At 39.9% G+C, this 22,760-nt stretch overlaps 1 protein-coding gene across 10 annotated transcripts in view; it reads right to left on the reverse strand.

The window, feature by feature from the left end:
* Positions 1 to 22,760, reverse strand: part of SGIP1 (SH3GL interacting endocytic adaptor 1) — a 203,499-nt gene that overhangs the window by 97,900 nt on the left and 82,839 nt on the right. For 7 of the 10 annotated variants that reach the window (XM_035018329.1, XM_035018331.1, XM_035018330.1 and 4 more), the window contains 6 exons: positions 17,038 to 17,101; positions 11,868 to 11,892; positions 8,820 to 8,891; positions 5,166 to 5,222; positions 1,150 to 1,204; positions 259 to 434 (listed from right to left, as the gene is read on the reverse strand). In XM_035018329.1, the coding sequence (XP_034874220.1) occupies positions 259 to 434; positions 1,150 to 1,204; positions 5,166 to 5,222; positions 8,820 to 8,891; positions 11,868 to 11,892; positions 17,038 to 17,101 (449 nt within the window). The remainder of the gene's footprint in view (positions 1 to 258; positions 435 to 1,149; positions 1,205 to 5,165; positions 5,223 to 8,819; positions 8,892 to 11,867; positions 11,893 to 17,037; positions 17,102 to 22,760) is intronic. The other 3 variants (XM_035018338.1, XM_035018337.1, XM_035018336.1) reach the window with 1 other exon arrangement.

Raw genomic sequence — 22,760 nt, forward strand, 5'->3', positions numbered from 1 at the left:
CTTTTTCAAATGCTTGCAGGAGAGTAAGTCAAAAAGAAATGTGGTCCCATGCATTTCTACCATTTTGAAAAGCACAAGAACTGCAATATAAAATCAGCATAACTTTCTAAAACAGAATGAGCTGTTTAAGGTTTACAAAGTTCATAAAAGGGTAACCATATGCAGCCTCTAGCTTAGAGTTTCTGATCTACTTAACACGTCTGGGCAGAACACAGCTGTCTGTCCAGACTCGCCAAAACTCAACATAAAACCACTCACCACTGGTGATGGGGAAAGTGCAATGTTGCCTATGGATGCCTTCAGCTCATCTACAGTTGCAGCATTCTTAAGAATGTCTTTAGATTGCAATGGCTTAATCTTGATATTAAATTTCTTGTGGGATTCTTCTTCCTCTTCCGATTCGCTCGAAGAATAAAAGTGCTTTCCTTTGGTAGGTAGAACACAGTTAAAGATACGTAACTCTTTTTTCTACTGGGAAAAGCAATGCTGAGTATAAGACAAGAGTGCTTGCACATAGAGGCAGCAAAGGTATCCTTAGATGGCAGAAAATCAAAGCAAAATACACAGATGAATAAAAGAGCAAATCAAGAAAGCGTTCGAATTTGTTCACCTTTCCTTGGAACATGATTAAGGATGGTGAATTTCCAGGAGCCATAGTTTAATGTCCTACATTTTTGCTGCGGGTGGCCATTTGTGATGTCCCATTCAGCACAAACACTGACAGCCCATGTGAGCTTCCCCGTCCACTGAGAGAGGAAAGCCACTCTCGGGAACAATTCCTGAGGAATTTCAGTGATTCAGAGATGCTCTGCCCAGAGCTGGTTCGTGGGGAGCGCACAGGTGAGAGTTATTTTCTAGCCATGGTAAGTGACATGGTCATATCAGGTTTTAGCAGACAACCCAGTACCCATGGTTTGCACAATTGTTTCTCAGCACATTTTTCTGTTTCTCCACTCTTTCTTTTCTATGAATAGATCAAGACAAAATGCCTACTTGTTAGCGATCAGGCTGTTCTGTGCTGTTTATTCATTTCTAATATTAGGGATGACAGGAGTCGGGAAGCTTGGGTTATTTCAGCACCTTTTCAAAATCTGAACTTATCATAGCATTTTCTTAGAGAAAATAAAGATTAAAATAAAGAAAGGATATAGCCGGGTTCCTCGGGTCTGATGCTGTAGCCTTCTTCATCCAACTCAGGAGAGTTCTACAAAATACAAGCACAGATTAAGCATTTATTAGTCTGACAATAATCAAGGAACTGTTCATTTTCCTTCTAGAGACTTCTATTTAAAGATATGGATATGTCTCTTATTTTAGAAGGTGAGGATTTTAACCTTTGGAGGTGAATGCTGAGCAGTATATGTGTAGATATTTATTGAAGGATACTTGGAGAGTCTTCCTATCAGAAAAACAAACTAGGAATCCACTGTCAATGAAAGAAAACATTCAAAGATAATTTCTTATGCATTTCTTGTAAGCCAAGGACTGTGCTAAGCAACATGGGGAAGACAAAAGGCAAATTATTTTTCCTCTGGAAAATGGAAAGGTATTTTGGTAGGCAAAACACTTTAAAAAGTGAAATATAAAACACAAATCATCAGTAATAGGAGTCTGGAGGAAGAGGAAGTTAATGAAGCTTGAAAGAATCCGAGGGGTCTGCCTGTGCCTCTCAGGACAGGTAAAGAGGGCAGAGGGGAGGCAGCAGTAAACAAGAGGCTGTGCTGAGACACTGACGTAGGAATGGACGGCATGGTTCAGATGGGGGAAGGGAGAGGCAACAATGAAAACAACTGGCTGGAATGGAAGCTGCACAGAGGGAGAACATCGGACATAAGACCACGGATGGCCAACGTGCTGGAGGAAGGATTCAAACTTGATGTAGCTACTGCAGCTTCTCGGTCAGGGTAGAAAGTGGCTTCTGAAGGTGTTTTGGAAGTATGCTTCAGGTTAGACTGTGAGCAGAAGAAACTGGAGAAAGGAAATCTCATTCAAAATACTTGTATCAATTCAGGGAAGATATGCTAAGAATACGAGACCACGTTGGTGGTGGTGGGAAGTGATGAATCAAGGACTTTTGTAAGGATAAGCTTAGTTCTTTGTAACATCTGTCATGGGAGAAAAAGGAGAGGGAAGGGTCAAGAAGACCCCAAGATTTCTATTCTCAAATCGTGGGACACTGCTGGTATTCCTGACTGAACTAATTGTAACAGCAGACAACTAACGTTTTCAAAGGGAGGAAGGATAAAAGAGAGTTTGCATGATTGAGATTAGTATTATCATCTTTGAGTTCCTATCATATGGTAAGTACTATAACACACACTTTATTTTATTGAACCTTCATAACAATCCCACGTGGAAAGAACTATCCCATTCACCAAGGAGGAAAGTAAGAGAAATGAGACGCCATTCCTCAAGGACACACACCCAGCAAACGGCAGACCTGTGTGCCTTGACTTCAGGTGTTTGAGACTACACCCTATGCCCTAGAAAGGATGAAGGTGAAGCCATTCAAGGGCGACCCTTCTAAAGGTGAAGTTATAGGCCTGGAAGTGAGAAAGGACAGAGCCAGAAGGAGAGATTGTGGAGTCACCGAAGTGATGAAAATGCCATGACCATGGAGAGAAAGAAGGCCTGAATGCTATGGAAAAGCCACCATTTCCTAAGCATTCATTGTCTCCCTCTTGTCCTTCTTCAGTACTCAAGGTTACTTTTTCAAAAATGCAACTGTATTGAGGTCACTTCCCTGCTAAAACCTTGTCCCTGGCTTCTCACTAACTTCTATGAAGTTAGAATAAATGCCCAGTGCTTCTGTGTGGCCCACGGCCCTGGCTCAGGTCTGAGAGCCCCTTCCCTGATGCCCCTCAGCTGCACGGTCTTCTTGCCATTGTTAACGTTTATGGTCTGAATATGCAAGCACTTTCCCCTTTCAGGGTCCTCAGGAATGCCATTCTCTCCGCCTGGAATTCTCTTCCTTCAAATGTTTAGCCAGTGAACCCCTCCCATACTTAAGGGCTCTGCTTAAAGGTCACATCCTCCCCGGGGCCTTCCCTTTCTCACCTTTCTCTGTCAAAAGCAAGATGACATCATCTTTTAAGAATAAAACCTTTCTTGGGGCGCCTGGGTGGCTCAGTTGGTTAAGCGACTGCCTCCGGCTCAGGTCATGATCCTGGAGTCCCTGGATCGAGTCCCGCATCGGGCTCCCTGCTCGGCAGGGAGTCTGCTTCTCCCTCTGACCCTCCCCCCTCTCATGTGCTTGCTCTCTCTCATTCTCTCTCTCTCAAATAAATAAATAAAATCTTAAAAAAAAAAAAGAATAAAACCTTTCTTATAACTTAGAGAAAGTGGTGTCTAATGTAGAATTACCACAACAATTCCTATGTGACCTAATTAGTTTTCAGGACTGAACAAATATGAGGGAAGTTATGCTTCATTTAAGGATTCACATGTTGACAAGGGATAGCACTAGAGTATAGGTTTTAGATGGGATAATAGGTGATTTGATGAGTAATTTGGTATTTTTATTGTCATACTTCTTGTTTGCTTAGAGTATCCCATTTCTGTGTATTAAAGAATCCTACACAATACAACAAAAGTCTTTCTAGGTAAAGACGGATTAACTCTGGGAAAATAAATCACATTTTCTTAATATTTAGTAGTTTCCCTTATAACATTATTTGTGAACTATTTGAATTTAGGGTAACATGGGAACTGGCATAGATTTTAGGGAGCTGAACTGCTAAAAATATCTAAAAGATCCCAATCCTGGGAAACAGATATGAGAAGATCAGGTGATGAGTTCGGCAGAGTGACACGCTTTAGAGTGGAGGGGTGGGGAGGTATTGAGAATTTAACCTCTCTGAGCCTCAGCTTTCTTTTCTATGAAATGCAAATAATGTATTTGATTTTTAAGGTGGTAAGGATTCCACAGCATTTAATATTATGACTGACTAATAGTGAATATTCAATTATTTATTGTAAAAATAAAATTATTACTAAGAAATATACAAAAGCTTTAACATCAAGATTAACTTTTATGATAGGAGAGGTTGGGTCAAGACATTCATCTAATGGATATAAGTGCAAAAGCATTTTGTAGGAATTGTGAATTTGGGCACCTGCTATACAACAGAAGTGATCTTTGATGTGAATATGATCTACATATTTTATATGATTAAAAATCCAAGAATGACTGTGGCTGTCCTGTTGTGGTTGGTGAAGTGGATGTTGATGATGTAAATCAGTTTCCGGGGGAATCAGGTGGAGAGTCTAGATCTCAGATGAGAGTCATCCTCACTCCCTGAAAGCATCAAGTGATTGCCACTTGACCTGGGAAAAGTTGGTACCATGAGGCTCTAGTAATTGTTTTGTGCTGTGGTCTGAATGTTTGTGTTCCTCCCAAATTCATACGTTGAAATCTTAACCCCAAAGTAATGGTGTTAGGAAGTGGGACCTTTTGGAGGTGATTAGGGCATTGGGGAGGAGCCATCACAGTTGGGGTTAGTGCCCTTACAAAAGAGATCCCCAGTGAGGTTACAGCTAGAAGGTGCCATCTGCGAACCAGAAAGTGGGCCCTCAACCAGACACATTAGACCCCAAATCTGCTGGCACCATGACCATGGACTTCGCAGCCTACACAACTGTTAGAAATAAATTTTTGTTGTTTACAAGCCACTAAGTTATGGTATTTTTGTTATAGCAGCCTGAATGGACTAAGACACCATGGAACCAAACCCCAGAGGTTACCTTGACTTGACTTGATTCTCAAAGCCGCTTAGAAAAAGAACCAGGATGGCAAAATCTGGAGTCAATATTTTAAAAAGCATTTTTAAAAACACATATCACAGGCTAGGCAGGTACTGAAATAACCTTCAAATAATTAGCTCATTGAATTCTTTCAACAACGTTCTAAAGTAACTACTGACCTCATTTCTGCTGGTCAGCAAACAACCATCCCAAAGCCATACACAGCTGACATATGGAAGGGCTAGGTCTTGAACCCAGTGTAATAGACTCTAGTGCTCTTAACCTCTATACCACCCTAAGTGTGCCAGGCACTTCCTAATGAGACAGAGAATGTTCACTTATTTCTATGTTGTATTATAAGAATGTTTCAACTCATTTTCAAATAGTGAAATAATAAAGAAAAACAATCTTCTGATACTCACGTATCTTTCCCAATCAATTTCCGCATAAAATCCATTCGGTGCCCCATTGCTTTTCTTCTGCAATAAATTTGAAAATAAATTTAGAAGAGAAACATTTGAATTAAAAAAAAATGGAACAAAGAACACTTAACTCTTATCTGTATTTAGCAAGAGCTATCAAAATCCAGCACTGGAAAGACAAATTAGAGCAGCCTATTAAGCAACCACATCGGTGTAACTGAATGGTTAATTGAGCTGCCGTGACACTGCATAAAAGAGCTTAAGTACTTATTTTCACAAAAGACTGTAGGATACCTAAGCATAGGGACAGTAACAGCTAGCTATTCAAATTTTATTCAGTAAAATCAGAAGTACCTACATTATAATTTAATCTTCTATACCTTCAGGGGATATAATCAGATATATATATCTCTCTAAGATTTTGACTTCTATGTTGCTCTCATATACAATTAGTTCCAACATGTCTAAAGAGTATTCAAGTCATTAACTAATCCTCCTTTAGCTTTTCTAACACTGACTCAACTTTTCCCTAACCACCCCCTTGCTGAATGTAAAGGAAATGAACTCCAAATTAATTCAGCTTCTAGGTATTAAAAATAGTGTTGATCTTCTTTTCAAGTGGCTTTTCTTATCAAGTTATTAAAATAGGATTCAAGGATTGATTGTGGATTTCTGTCATCTGTGTGTTCTATGCCTCCATAAGGCTACATCATTGAAAGATGACTAGATATCAGCATTACTCTCTCTGGATTCTATTCAAGTTCTATTTTAGCACCTAGAACAATCATGATAATGGCCACAAGCACTTGAGCAAGGATGTGGCATCATACAAATAGAAATTTCTAGGATTCCCTACTTTTTGTGAGCAAAGGACAAAAACACAAACCAGGTTGGTAATGGAGAGTCCATTCAACAACATTCCCGTACTTAGCACATGGAACAATGGTATGTCACCGAGCACTAGCAGGTCTCAGAACAGCACATATCAAATGGTGAAGCATGAGGTGTGAGGACAGGACTTCCGATTTTACAATCACAGATAAAGTCCACTGGAACTACAATGGGAACAGCTAACACCTAATTTGACAAATAGGTAGGAGAAGTAAGCCTTTCGTGTACGTGTAGCGCTAGAAAGCCAATTAGAGGCAACCTAGTAACCATCGTCATTGGTCAGTATTTATTGGATGTTGGACTGGGCATTCTAAGAACCAGCAGTTTCGTGAGGGTGAATAGTGGGTAAAGCGTAGATATTACGTCCATGCCCCTCCCTTCCTGTACACTAGAGTGTACAAATACAAGACTTCTGCCATGCCTCCAGCACCCAGGAGCATAGGCTCTGTGACCCTCTTCTTTGTTTTGCTCCTGGCAAAGATTATATACTTTGTCAGACTACATCATTTTAGCCTTCTCACAGAATTGCCTTTATTGAGTTAGTGTTTCGGTGATACTCTCCCTACTTTGAACAAAGGGCATTTTTAAAACCTGCCACATCAATCTTGTATCTCTATAAGCTATGGAGTTAACGACATGGTTCATTACATAATGTGCTATCTAATAATAAAAAAATCTCTCCCATGGAGAATGGGCATGGTTCCTATTTTCTTTTTGTCATATTTGCTTTCTTTTTTAATTCCTACTTTACCAATCTGTTTCCATATGACTTCTTTGCAAAATTCTCCAAATCTTTAACAGGTATATTAATAAATTCAATATACAAATTTAATTTATAATAATGGGATATCAAATGAACTAAGTTGATTCCAAAGAACTAAACCCATGAATTTTGTGATCACTGTAGTACCACTATTAATATACCTTTTGGTTCTTAAACAATTCTTCAATACAAAGGATTGTTATCTAAAAACCAAACAGATTAGGTGAATTACTGAGTTCAAAATTCCAGTTTGCTTCTATAATAGTCTCGCTTCCATAACCAAAGCCCTTTACAACCCAGATAGTTTATATGTTCAGCTAAATAAATAAATAAGTGTGTGTATGTGTGTGTATGTGTGTATCTTTCCTGAGAACATATATTCAACATTATGAATAAAAGTTCCTGAATTTTCTAGATCTGGGCTGAGTGAAAACTTCCCAGTTTCCATGGAAACTGATATAGAAGATTGAGATGAAGAGAAAGTAAAACCTATAAAAAGAAAATTTCTTTTAAACTAGGAACATTTTTAACACAAATACCAAACACAAACAACAAATCATAAACAATACATTCTTGGGCAGATAGCAGCGAACACACACGGCTTTATCAGAGGAACTGACAATTTGGCCTCATTCATGCTAGCAGATTATTACAGATATATTTGGTTTCACAAGTGGAAATTATCAAGTTAAAGCTTGGCTAGAGCCTCGCTGAAATTCTTCTGGTCAAACCCCAAGAAAAAAGCAATTCTCCTGGTTAAACCACTGAAGCAAGGAACAGCTCATAGTAGTAATAGGGGAGGTAATGGCTCTTTTGACTTTCAGTTGGAAAACACTGAGGAAGCAAGAAAGAATATAAATAGGAAAATATCATTTAAAAACTAGGCTTCATAGTAAAAGCAATACTGGATATTCACTAACACATAAACAGTGATTTTTCTCTGGGAGCTGAAGCTGTGTATTCTTTTACTTCTTTCTTTTCTGTATTTTCTAAAACTCTACATTAGCGTAAGTAACTTTTCTAATTTGCATATATGACTGTTATTTAAAGATAATTGAGGCTCATATCAATGTTAGTCATGCTTTAATAGGTATTTTACTTTATCCAGGCTTATTATCTGCTCTCAGATTGATGGGCTAAACCAATAAATGTAGTAACAATTGTGTTCAATTATACATTCATCAAAGTTCTCAATTTCCACTGTGAATGCTCCTCTTTTCCAAGGTCAGCTCATGGCCACATAGTGTTCCTTGGACATGAAGTATTAAAGATACATGATATACTACCTAAATATTATCTTCTTGCCACTGGGGCAAGACTTGACTCACTTTGTAAATAATCCTATAAAATAGCACAGTTCAATAGAACTGTCTGTGAAGATGAAAATATTTTATATGTGTGCTGTCCAACATGGTAGCCAGCAGTCACAAGTAGCTATAGAGTACTTGAAACGTGGCAGCTGCATCCAAGGAACTGAATTTTGAATAGGCATATGTGGCTACCATATTGGACAAGCCAGCAATAGCTGCCATATAGTCTGGGCCTGGATCAGCATCCCTGACTCACCATCCTTTGGTCAAGTGTATTGGTTCCCACAAGCCAAGGTCCTGCCAAATTCCTGATGTTACTGAGATGGTGCTTATCCTCACAAATGACTACTCATTTTGTAAGGTGATGTTTATATTATAGCCAAAGCTTTCTTACAGATAGCATATTATTTTAAAAAATTGAGTCCCTGTCCTTTATCAAAGACAAAGGAAACACATATCTTTTTATACCGGATCACTCTTTAAAAGTATTTTCGGACGTCAGTATATAAGGTCTATATGGCTGATTTAAAAATTGGTCCTGGATATTCAAGAGTAATTTGGAAATACCTAAGAAAGTCTTCTTAAATTGATTAAATAAATGCTACTGCTTTTTTCCAAATTTCAAATTGGGATTTTACTCACTGTTTCTACAACCCCTTGGAAATTTTAAACTAAAATCTGTTTCCTTACCGAAACTTTTTTTCCTCCTTCACGCGCACACTCTGCTTTGTTATTGTAGGGTGGTTCATGTGGGCTGGGCTGCTGGAATTGATTGTTTTCATGTAGAAAAAAGTTGTTAAAGGATCTGTTTGTTCTTCAAGACACATATAAAGAATCACATGGAGTCAGCAAGCATACCATAGAAGAAACCATTTCTAGGCCAAATCTTAGGGCCTACCAATCTTGGCAGGGTTCCTTAAGCAAAGAGTGGACTTTGGGGCCCATAATGAGGCTCTATTCAGCAGGCCAGTGTGGCTAGGCCAGGAGAAGAAGGGAGAAGAAGGAAATGCATCCCAGGCACTAGGTTTTCTGTGGATCTAGTCCTCATTCAGCCAGCACTTAAGTTTTAGGTAGAGAACAGACACGAGGACACACCGAAGAGACCCAATAAAAATGCTTATCTTTCCAATAAAAAGAAGCCTGACAAGTCTAGCTCTACCGTATCTTCCCCTTTATCAAAGCCTTGCTGAGGGTTGGCAATACGTTCAGCATCTACAGCTGACAGCACCAAACCTGGGCCCTTGCCTGCACACGTGTTCGGGATGAGCAGAGATCTCCTCCCGGCCCTGGCTGTGAATCCCTGTGCCCCCAGTCTGTGTGGATGGAAATCTGAACTGCTTAGGAAAAAGTCTGAGTGCATCCTGCACAAAGTAGAGTTTGTCTCTGGGTTAGAATGCATTGTCACACGCAGCTGCCTGAAGTCTCCCACATGATGACAGGCAGCGCTGCTGGGGATCACATTCACCAGTGGGGAGCAAGGCGAGCCCGCCTTCATACATGCAGCCCTGCCACGAAGCCTCTGTAGACTAGCCCTCAAAAGCATTGTCACCAGCGATGGGCTTCGTTAAGTTTTGAGAAACAAATTAAATAAGCATCAGTACATTGAACTTATTGCAAAGCCGTTTATAAGCCTTAAGCGTGTGCACCATCACCTGTAGTTTGCGAACCACATCAGTGAAACCATACCTTTCAGCTTCAGATACTTTTCAAAAGACAGTAATTTGGAAGCTCAGTCAGCCAGGTAAAAGGTAAAAGAAAGTGTGTCTGGGTTCACAGACACAAGGCATTAAAGACATCAGTCTGAGTTTGAAAGAAAGTCAGATTGAGATCTCCAAGGACTGAATGCAAACAGAAACTTGGCCTCCTAGAGCAGTGATGTGATAAGGAGTTCTCAAAATTTGGTGACCCCGGTAAACAAGGAATATTTGGGGAGTATTTCCAAATGGTAAAACTAGCAGCTGCCTAATAATTTCCAGTTACCTAGGAAGCTGTACACCTTGCTTCTGAGAACATGGCATTTATTTCGAATGGAGCCTTTTTTTTTTTTTTTTTCCCCAAACAGGTCTGCTTTATTTCCTAAGAAATCAAAATTAAGCAATTCTTTTTTCCTAAAATCATGACTGGTGATATTTACGGCATTTCCAATTAGGGACAATGGTCGATAAATAACTTTATATGACTTGGAATGGTGGCGGAGAAAGAGAACTCAGGGAACTCGGGTATGGAGCCCTGACGTAGTGTCCATGCGCCTGCAGAATCACGGCTGGGCTCTTTAATGCAGCGCATACTCATAATGGCCAACTGCATGCCAGGACTGTACCTACATGCCAGGGGTGCGTATTCTACCGGAGAATTAAACGGGTGGTCCCTAGAAGAGCAAAGAACACTGAGGTAGCAATGGGGCCTCAGAGACAATGAAGGGCTAGGGGATGAGGAGGTGGGTAGGACAGGAGGGAATGGGCTTCAGAGAAAAAAGGACAAGCCTGAGGGTGGCAGAGCGAGAGAAGCAGGAGACAGCAGTCCAGCCTGGGAATAGCAGGGACAGAAAACAGAGAATAGCTAATGGACGCTTGCTGAGGTCAGAATGAAGGGGATGAGGGAACCCAGGAGGGGACCAAGACAGAAGCAGAGAGAAGACACAGAAGCAGAGAGTACCTGAGACAGAGTTAACGAGAGGGCTCTGAGCCAGAAGCAAGAGGTGAGGAGAAGCTGAGTCTTCTGGGTCTTTTTTTTCCCCTGCTGAATAGAGCCTTGATTATAGTGTTACCCAATGTCTGATCAATTTCAGTCTATGTTCTTAACATTTCATGGCGAGAACTACATGAATGCAAAAGGGACCCCAAAGCTCCGAACCTTGAGTCAAGTGTGGAAGAAGATCTTCTGCGATAGCTGCAACTAACACCTCAATTTGGGTATAATAATATAAAGGGCGATTTTCCAAAAAATACATATTTTTAACCACCAGATTTATTTTAGTCCCCACTCCAGCCCAATGAGCCTAATGTGAGCCCATTTTTTTCTCAGTAACAGCTGTTCTTTGGAACCTTCTGAATAGGCATCTGATTTAGATTCGAAGGAAGTCATTTTAGAAGTTGGTACAGACTCCCATAAGCTCAACTCAGATCAATCCAAGCCCATGTGCAACAGACTTCTTAAAAAGGCAAGAAATCTAGTGGCTAACAAGGAATCAGAGTTACTGTTAAGCCTAAACCCAGTGGAGACACTTTCTTCCTTCAGGCTGTAAATTCAGGCATAAGTGGTTTCAGGACCATTCCCTACTTAGGAATTTAATATAGAAAATGTATCTACAGCTCAACTAAAGGGGAAAAGCTTCTTTCAATTGTATTGGATCTCAGCTCCATTATGACGTTGTGGCCTCTGTTGGAGAAAAACATTCTCACATAATAAGTTCTTATATCATTGAATTGGAAATGAAATAACAGTTAATGGTAGCAGCCCCTGCAGGAACTGTCTGGCTTCTAACCCACCATATCGATGAGGTTTGCTCGCCTAGTCTGGGGCAGGGTTTTAGGTGAATGCAATAAGTAAGTTTAACTTGACCAAGACTGCATTTATATGTCCCATTCAATTACTACAGAAAATTACAACAGCATGAGGTCTAAAAAGTCATTTAGGCTATTTTTTCCCAACAGAAAAAAAAAGGGGGGGGGTTAAGAAATTTCAACATAGTATATACTGAAGTGCAAACCTACTGAAAATGGTCATTTAAATACTTACAATTCCATCTCTATCTGGTGAACCTCTGTAAAAAAAGAAATTGGTAGCTATTAGGAAAAGGAATCATTCTTGCTACATAGACTAACGTACAACAATAAGATTCACAAACCACCTCTCTCACCCTTTCCAGTATTCCCATCCCAGTGAACCCAGCTAATGAAAACTAAATCAAAACAAATTTGTTGAATGATATTTGAGTATGGCATGTGTGTCTGTGTGTGGGGTGGGCGTGGGGGAGTGCAGATTCTCATTAAAAGCCGGTGTCCAAACAGCACACGTTGCTGGTACAGTGTCGTGGTCCACTTTTGAGAGGAAAGTTTAAGAGTCTGTCCCACCCAGCTGTCTCCATTTAAACTACCACGAGGAACATAAACTGACTTGTCCTCTCTCATCTTCTCCCCTGAGAGTGGTCTTGAATTTCCCCCTATAGAAAGGAACTCCTATAGTATCTTTCTATTCACTTTGAGAATCTGTATTTTTTTTTTCCCTATTTCTATACTTACTGTTCCTTTAATTATAGGAGAGCAGGAAATGGAGGACAGTGTTTGCTAAAAGGCTCACACTGATGACCAAAGTCCAGGATAGGTAATCCATGGTGACACTGTGTGGTAAGGGTGATTAGGAGTAAGGCTTCTAGAGTAGGACGAATCTGGGCATCCAGACTCCATCACTTATTAGTTCTGTGACCTTGAATACATTACCTAATCTCTCTAAGCCCTGTTTAAATAAGATAATGTATATAAAGAACTTATAATTAGCTCCTGACACATACAATTGTTCATTTTTTATCATTTTTTTCCTCTTTCATAATGTCTCCTCGCTGAGAACACAAAACTGAACACTCGCAGTCACGTTAGACTTCCTAGCAAGTAATACGACTGTTACTCTGGGAAACTGAACTGGAGGGGCCAGAGGAAGGGAGAAGTGAGAAGGTAATCACCGTCACTTTATAACTTCCTATTTTAGTTCACTCTGTAAGGAGCTAGAAAAATGTCATTCTATTAACATGGAGATCAGAATTATGTTTAGATGAGGACTTGCATTGTTTGGAAGAAAAATTTAGTGAGTGCTTGAGGTAAACTCTAGTTTTGTGGAGTTTAATGTGGCTGAAACTGTTCTTTAGGATGTGGGACCAGGTAATAACATTCCTTATTGATTCATAGGGTGGGGCGGAGGAATGAGGAGAGGGAGCGAGGAAGAGGGAGAAAGAAAGAGAGATGCAGAGAGTGGGTGGCACATCTTCTGGGCTCCAAGATGTGATTCCCCTTTCCCACTAACATCCCCTTCAAATTTAGCAGGATATTCCATTTGGATTACAAAACATGTGGGGGGGGTACATCATTTTTCATAACCAGTTCTGTGTCCATGTGGATGCAGAGGCGAATCAGTGACACATGGGCTAGAAGCAGAGAGGACCCAGATATTAAAAGACCCTTGGAAGTTGACCTGGCTCTGGGAATTAGTTGGTTCAAAGAAATTTCACCTAAATAGAAAGGTAGGAAGATAAAAATTGATAAAAGTTATAATTCACTGAACAAATATTGAGTGCTTATAATGGGCCAGGCACTAGACTAGAATCAGGGGATAGAAATAATGAAGACATAGGGGCGCCTGGGTGGCTCAGACGGTTAAGCGTCTGCCTTTGGCTCAGGTCATGATCCCAGCATCCTGGGATCGAGTCCCGCATCCGGCTCCCTGCTCCTTGGGAGCCTGCTTCTCCCTCTGCCTCTCTCTCTCTCTCTCTGTCTCTCATGAATAAATAAATTAAAAAAAATCTTATTAAAAAAAAAAGAAATAATGAAGACATGCTCATCATAAAAAGATTGAGACAGACGAGTACATCCAGTGGGTTACCATGGCCACAATAAGCCCAGGTTGGATAGAAAGCACAGAGAAAAGGTACTGACACACTCTTCAAAACCAGCTTTCCCTTTTCAGATCTATACACTACAAAAAAAAAAAAAAAAAAAAAAGAGCACTTCTTACTCGGATAGTAAACCTGTGCTAAATGAATTGAGAGAGAGGTGATTGCATCAACTTTGGGGTAGGATATATCCAAAGGCACTGATCCTTGTGGGGATGTCCTTACAGGCAACAAGTCGTAGATGTAGAGAAGACCAGGCTCTGGAGAAAGGCCTGTCTGTGGCATTGCCCACTATCGGTCCAGGTACGAGGGTATATCCATAGGGGATTTAAATGAGAGGCCACTTGACCTCATGCATATTGCAACTATAAGGATGGCATTTCAAAAATTTGAATCAGAAACACTGTAACTGTACATGGCAGCATGGGGTCCTGTTCTGCCTTTGTCTTAACCATTGATGGGATGGGGCTGGTGCTTGCTAGCATAGTGGCAGTGAAGATCACGGGCTGTGGTGCCAGACTGCCTGGATTCAATCAACCTAGAGGCCTAACTGCCTCACCTTGGGCAAGTCGTTTTACCCCTTCGTGTCTCAGTTTCCTCATCTACTAAATAGTCATGAAATTGGCATGTACCCCATGGGCCTATTAAAGGATTCAGTGAGTTAATAGGAGTGAAGAGCCTGGAATAGTGCCTGGAATATAGTAAATATTCATGAAATGTTATCTAGAATAAAATTAATATACAATCTGACCTAGGATGGGGAGTAGAGCGATGTTAGCAGTCTCAGACTCTTGAACGTGTTTCAATTCATTTCCTCACCCCCTCTTACGAAGTTTTAGATATATTTTTAAATATTTTTTTTCTTTTTAACAGCAGACCCCTCATATTTCCTGACTTCTCTTTTAAAACTAATCATCTATCATGGGCCCTTTGTCTCTATTTTAAGAAGTGTCAGTTACCCCTTGCAACCAGTGCCGCTTCTCTTTACTCTGGTACTGGTCTTGATGATAATTTTGCCCATCTAATCTTTTTCTTCTGGGTGATAAGGAATGGGCACTTGATGCTGGACTAGAATACTGGCTCCAAGTCTTATTTTCCATATAGTCTTCAGAGAGTTACCTATTCCCTTTGGCACTGATTTCTCATCTCTAAAATTGAGATATTACTTCTGACCTTATTGAATCACTGTGAGGATTAAAAGGGATAAAAGTGCATGGAAAATACCCTGCACAGCGCCTGCCACTTAGCAGAAGCTCTCTCCTTTCCTCTATCGGACACTGTAATCATGATCAAATCAGGAAGCTCCGGTCCTAAGCCCACTGTCTATCTAAGGGGGTTCAATCAGCTATAGTTGGCCGCTAACAGTAGCAGGTTGCTTGGCAACCCTCACGGAGTTGCGACAGTCCTGAGAACAGTTTGCATCAACAAGCTTTTGATGATTGCAGGCAAACAGAAGCATTGCCTAAAGCTGAAGGGACAGCAAATTACCGGAACATCTTCCCAGCCTTTTGCAAGAATGATGTATGACCCAATTAGGGAGCAGGGGTTCATAAGAAGCAAAGGTTTACACTAAACAGCCTGTCCTTTGACCATCATGGCTGGTAGAACTAGTTGATGGCTAATTTGCTATGCTATAAGTAAGCTGGGGCACTCAAATGATAAGAAGCTAAGAAGAGACGGTTAGGATTCTAGAAGCACATGTCTCAATGGAGTGCTTCAGAGAGATATGGGGTGTCTACCCAACACCATGAGGAATAACTTCCTTATTTTCACACCCTTAGAAATGATGATGAAGAGCAATGCTTTGGTCACTTGCAAATTAGCCCAGCCTGCCCTGGGGAGGTTGTTTGACTCCTTTCCCCTTTTGAGGGAGGTTTTTTTTCTTCCTTTTGAACTTTCTTCACACAGCAGAGACCATGTGTGGTTCATTACAGACACTGCCTTCAAAGAAAAATGGTTCGGTGTTTGCTAATGACGTTCTCCTGCGATGTGTTCAGTAGTGTCCCACACAAGACGTGGCACATGATAGGTGACGACAGATGTCTCTGAGAGATGAACTGATACAGTGTCTGGCCCTTTAGGGGAATCAGATTCCATCCAGTGTAAACTGAGGCCCAGGAAAGGAACATCGATCCCGAAGGCCAAGGAGCTATGGGCAGCGCTGGAACTAGAGCCCCAGTCTTCTGCTCCTGGTGAAAATACCATCACCAATTCTGGTTGGTTAATTTTTAGACAATGGCAATTTCTTAAGAACTACTGGAGATTATATAATTCTCAGAAATACATTCCTAATTCAATCATTTGAAAAATTTACAAAACTAGGGTCAATGTAATTTCTATGAAATAATTATTTGTCCAAAGAAAAGCATAAAGAAAAGGTAAGAACAGGAGATTTTAACATGTGAGATTTAGGCAAAAAAAAAATAGCTTCCTCCCCTTACAAAATTCTTTGCACTGTCTGGTTTAAAACCTTCAAGGCTTCAATGTTGCTCCTTGCCTAAGGAAGGAAGCCCAGACACCTCAGCCTGGCCCTTAAAGACCTTTCTATCTGGCCCTGATGTCCTTCCTAGCTTTGCCTCCCATCCCCACCTTCCCCTTTAGCCATCAGGTGGACAAACTGTTCCAGCTATCTTGTCCTCAATACCTACTTGACTTTTCCACCTCTCTGCTTTGGCTGTTGTTCCCTTTGCATGAGATGCATGTCTTCATCTTCTCCCAAGTCCAAAGTCAAGGCTCCTCCCTCTCCGAGATTTCACTGATCATCTGTCCAAACATGAGTTTACCCACCCTCAAATTTCCATGAAATTTCATTTTTAATTGCTCATAAGGAACTTACCACATATTAATTTGTATTAGTAAGAATCAGACCAGTGTCCACTGCCATTTACTAAGCATTTCTAAGTTCTAGGTACCATACGAGGCATTTCAACTATGTTATCACATTTTGTTATGTGAAAGGTATTTCTTTGGTATGGTAGATGTTTTATCCCATGATTTATGAGTTCTCGGATGACAAAGACACAGAGCAGGTTTTGGATCTTGTGCTAAAATTTATGCATGATAAAAATGTACAGAATGAAAAGCTAAAGGTGAGAAATAAAGGTAGCCCTCTTCGGTTTCACCTGTGTCCACAGAACTGTTGACTTCCCCACTTTCTAACTTTCTTTCAGGGATTCTAGCCAAATAAGGGTTTTAATGGGCTCTTTATTCTGATGTGCAGCTGACCACACCAGATCTGCATTTCCACACAGCCACGTGTGGTCCCTCAGCTGCTCCTGAGCAGTTGTGCTCTCCCAAAGTACATACGTTGAATCAGTGTCCTTTTCTTTCTTCCGTATTCCAAAGGCCTTCCTTGTACGTTTTTTCAATCCTGTGGGAAAACAACAAAGGGTCAAGGAAATCTATTTTCTATTTGAACATTCCTAGCAACATTCAAGGGAATGATATTTTTAAAGTTGCAACACACTAGTTAAATTTGAAAGTTCAAAAAGCAATGGAAATCTCTTCATTTGTATGTATGTATCTGTCTGTGTGTGCACGTGCATATGACTCATTATTATTTTCGACAGATGTTTATCAAAGACTCGGCACTGTAAGTTCTTAGCACTCTGAGCAACCTAAGAATATAAAGAATGGAAAGGAGATCAGGGCCAGATATAGAAAAGATTGCAAGCTTTTCTTAGATTATTGTTATTCATCACCAAATTGGTGTTTTGCCAAGAAACCAAATCATAGATTTAGATGAATAGCAATTTTTGGGTGAGATGTATTCCTGAGACTAGGACAATTCCAAGACACGGGTCATGTAAACCATAACAAGAGAACTACACTGATCAGACACACCTTTGTGTCCCACATTCCCAACTCATCTTTTTTTACTTCCTCAATCCTGTGACGAGATTGATTATTAACCACTCTCCGAGCATATCCCAACGTCTGTACTCCAGTTATCTCTTTCTTCCATATGTGGTTCTTACCTCTGGTTGAAGTGCTTTTCCTATTTAGATATTTAGAACTTTAAATCATCCTTCAAGGCCCAGCCAAATGCCACCTCCTCTGTGAGAGCCTCGAAATCCTAGTGATGTAAGAAACTGACAATTCTGTGACCCTCTCCCAAAATGTTGCTCTTAGATGTATTATATCAAAATGTTCCACTTAGTTCTTATGTCAATTTCCCTCATAGACTGTGAGCTTTTCTAGGACAGAAGTCAGGATCCCTTTTGTATGTTCCCTACACCTAGTAGAGGTGCCAGATAAAACTTATGGATTTAAAATATCTTCCAGGAAGCATCATTCAGGCAGTATTGGGGTAACAAGTTTCCTTTCTTACGCCTTAGACAAACCAAACCCAATCTTGGTTCTTCCATTCCTATCCTATCAAGGCTCTATCTGGGATTCCTACCTCCTGCATGTTCCATAATTACATATGTGACTTGTGTTTCTTAGTATTATTCAGATATACTAAATACCTATATATTTCAAAACCTTAGACTTGTTGGGGCGTGTGCGTGGCTCAGTTGGTTAAGTATCTGACTCCTAATTTCAGCGCAGGTTATGATCTCAGGTTGTGAGACAAGCCCTCCACTGAGTCCCACACTGAGTCCTGCATTGGGCTCCACGCTCAGCAGAGTCTGCTTGATATTCTCTCTTTCCCTCTGTCCCTCCCCCTGCTTGTGCACCAGCACTCTCTCTCTCTCTCTCTCAAATAAATAAATAAGTATTTTTTTAAAAAAAACCTTAGACTTGTTACTGGTGGTTTGGAAAGTCTTTTTGGCAAATTGGAGCTGGAAAAGTCCCTGAATTTCAGGATTTGTTTGGCACTAACAGGTGGAACAAAGGGAAAAACATTGACAGAATCAGAGACTTGATGACATCTTCTTCCAAAACATGTGAGTCAGCCCAAACCACTCAGATTATCTGAGTCATTCGTTATCTGGCTCTTAGGATTCTACTTATATATAATCCCCAGAATGCCTCTGTTCAGTCTAATTTTGCATTTTAATAGTCATTCCGTTTAAGATGCTTAGGTCTTTAAAATATCAATGTTTAAAAAAAATCTCTTCCCACATTAAGCTAAGCTCTACTTCATTACTCTTCACACGACTTTATAGGAAAACTTATTGACATTTAAAACTACCCACCCATAATATCTAGGAATACCTTCCCCTCATTCATTTTCAATTTGAATTGTTAAAAACTTTCTTCCTTCTTACCTCTAATTGCCTTATCCCCTTATAGGAACAAAATATCATAGTGACAATCATCATTTTCTTCTCATAATTTTCCTTGGGTTCGGGTCTCTTAATTGACTTCTCCATGCTTCTAATTCAGGTTTGGGGTTACAAAGAATCCTATATTTCACCAATCACTACTGATTTTTATAGGACTATAAAACAAATGCTATTATTATCTTATGTTTTCAAGTCATTTCATTTTCTATAATTTGACCATGAGATAAGAGGCAGCATGCTCTACCAAATAGATCAGAAAATACACAAAAATTCCAGTAATTCTTCTATTAAATTAGAAACAGACAGGCGATGATAGTTTTCCATAAGCTCTGTCCTGTTTTTGACCTCCAAATTTGGACAATGGCCAATATGAACTAGGTTATGAACATCAAAGAATTGTCCATTTTATTTATTTATTTTAGAGACGGGGTGAGGGGAAGGTCAGAGGGAATGGGACAAGCAGACTCCGCACTGAATGTGGAGCCCAATGTGGGGCTCGATCTCACAACCCTGAGATCATGACCTGAGCTGAAACCAAGAGTCAGAAGCTTAACGGACTGAGACACCTAGGCGCCCCCAGAAAGATTTTTAAGTGTGTGGTTTAATACAAGTTATATCTCTTTGTATTTCATTCTCTCAGTCTATAACAAATCAGTCAATAATAAAGGATGAAAGAATTTGTACACATTCACAAAATGCTATGCCAATCTGTAATTTTAATTTCACAGGAAGTTGTATTTCCTGTACCTAGAATACATTCCTATATATGGAATATATAGAGGAATACACCAAAGATGTGACCTTCCAGAAAAACAGAACTAATCAAATGTCAAATAAAAGAAAACATTGGAAATATTTTCACCCTTGAGGAATGGAAAGATTTGAAAAATTTAGGAAATTATGAAGATAACTCTGAAAGACTAAAGCAAACAAAGTAATGAGATGTAGAAGTTATTCATATCTTAACAACTCCTTGAGAAGATCTAGGAAGAAACAATCATACCAACCGTGGTAAAAGTGAATGTACAGTGTGGTCATGACTTTTGAGAGTTCATTAAAAAATATTCAAAGAAATTTTTCAAAAGAGAATAATAATAGTCAAAGATCTTATAGGAATAACAAGTTCAAGACATTATGTCTGATAATCTAATAAGCTTCAAAAACACTATAGCCAATGATTTTCCACTTCTGATTCCAGAACTTCATAAAAATTTTAAAGTCAATTTCTACAGCATAATCGTTTTTAGGCTGGGTCCTGAATATTTGTCAACTATTTTTTAACAAAAATGGGAGGGAAAAAAATCACTTGTTTTTGAGAAATGAAGTAACTATTCCCTTGTCAATATCAAAACAAAGAGATATTAAGAGAAAGAATTTTGTTGTCCTGATGATTTTGGGCTACAACTGTTCTCTTCCAAGTCGTGGAAGTGAGAACAACCTCCTCTGTGCATCCAGAAATGCAGTCTTGGGTCAGCCACAGACGAAGTCTGGCCTGGGCCTCTAGCTCCTCTCCACCTAATTTAGATTTCTTTTAGTTTCCTTTGGTGTTATGAGAGGAGCTAGTCAAGTCTGGAAACAACAACAAAATTAAAAATAGTCTGATTTTCTAAGAGGGTGGGAAAGCTCATTTCAAAATAGGCAGTCCTAGATATGATTATTACCAGATAATAAAATAAAGCAATGGGCACAGAAATTGACAACAGTGATAGCACAGACACAAAATACAGAATTAAGAAGAAGTTTCATCACTGCAATATTATTAGCTGTCATTACTGAGGTCTTACCTATGGGCCAAGCACCAGTTGCTTTGCATCTGTTGTCTCATTTATGTGAAAAAGTAGGAGGTGTTTTCTTCTCAAATGATGATGAGGCTGATGGTTGCCTAGGTTAGGTTTTATTATCACCATCTCCAGGGAAGAAATTGGAGGCTCCTTTCCCTCTATTGCTCCCCAAATATTGAAATTCTTCAGGACTTTGTCCTAGGTTCCTCTACACCCTCTCCCTGGGGCAATTTCATGCACTCACATGATTTCACTTGCCATCTGTACATAAATGAACCCTGAATCTATCGGTCAGGCCCAGTACTATCTCATGAGCTTCTGAATATATAGTACTTCGTCTCATACTCAGGCTTCTATAAATAGATGTCAGATTTCTTTGAAAGCCTTTAGGCTCCACTTATCTATATGCAATTAAACCTATAAAGGAATGCTCGATCATTTAGTTTACAATCATTTTCTGAATAAAATTCCCTCTTAAAATGAAATAGTTCTCATGGTGACAGGATGGTAACAACACTTACTGTGGTAAACACTGCATAATATGTGGAATTGTCAAGTCACTGTGTTGCACAACTGAAACTAACATAATATTGTATGTCAGCTGTACTTCAATAATAAAAAAAATTAATGAAGTCGTTCTCCAGCAACAGATAAATGGATAAATAAAGTGTGGTTTACTCACATGTAAAATATATTTCTTATGACAGGTCCAGAAAGTTTGAAAGTCTTTTGTTTAAACTTAAAAAAAAAAATCCTTTTAATTTAAAACACAAATTGTGTTTACTAGTGTTTTTCTCTGAAACTTCCCTGAGATAACTTAAAAAAAAAAAAAATCAAGATACCTTAGAACTTCCTGGCTTTAAGGGTATACAACTCGGTAGATAAAGAAGAAATGGTACAGCAGAAAAAAATTACCTTTATCCATTTTTTTCTCCCAAGTACAACTGTTCTATAGGAATTCACTAAACAAATACTAAATTCTGAATTTGAGCCTTTAAATGCTACGAAAACAAAATTGTTCAGAGGGAACTTCCAAAAAGAACAATTTGGACTCTATATTAATTTAAGGTCAAACATCAAACTCTGATACTCAAAAGAATCTCCAGGGTTTTGGCTTGGTTGGTCTTACGCCTTCTGTTTTATTTATTTTTTTAACCCCACTTGAAATATTTCTCTTCCTAAAAATGAAGACTGGTTCTATAGATGGACAAGTTGAGGCAACAGTCCTGGAACTGAGTCCAGAAAAGGAGACATCAAGGTATGAAAATCCTCTAGGCAGGAGCTGAGGGCCAGCCACACAGAACACACTGCTGGCCTTAACCAGAGATGCTGTTCGGCCACATGGGAATATAAGTGGAGAATCCTGTCATTGACCCCCTCCTTTCTGTCCTTGTCCAGAATTCCTGCCCTTCCACTGCTAGAGGATAGGACAACGACAAGGAGAGGCCGAACACAGAACGGTCACTGTCCTATCAGCACGTTTACAGCTACTGGCTTATCACCTGAGCTAACGTAAAGGGGCTGAGATGGGTAGACATCTGGGGTGCGTGCAGTAGAGAGGAGAGGAGCCAAGGGCAAAGCCAAGTCCTCACATTGGGGGAGAGTGGGCCTGCCGGGGTAAGGGGGGCACAGTCTGTGTATTTCATTGTTGGGAGAGAGAGCTCCTTTGAAGGCATTACTTTTTGATTACCTTCTTTACTCATTTCACAATCTTGCTTACCCTGCTTTCACTGATAGCTCTTCATCGGGTTAAAACACTCATAGAAGCATATGGCCTGTGAGATTGTTGAAAAGGTACTACCTTTGGAGATCATCTTCCACTCCCACCTCTCCCCAAACAGTACTTCTGAGCAGAGCTGGGACAGGGCAAGGCCTGGGCCCGAAGCCGGCTCTAGAGTGACCTATCAGTCTGGAAGAGGGCGCATGAGGAGGAGCGGTGACAGTGACAGCCACTTCGGGTTGGTACGTAAAACACAGTTCATAGAGGAACACAAATCATTCCCTCAGGTATCTCCCC

This window comes from Mirounga leonina, unplaced genomic scaffold (genome assembly GCF_011800145.1).
Source record: "Mirounga leonina isolate KUSES-001 unplaced genomic scaffold, KU_Mleo_1.0 Mir_173, whole genome shotgun sequence".
NCBI classification, from domain to species: Eukaryota; Metazoa; Chordata; class Mammalia; order Carnivora; family Phocidae; genus Mirounga; species Mirounga leonina.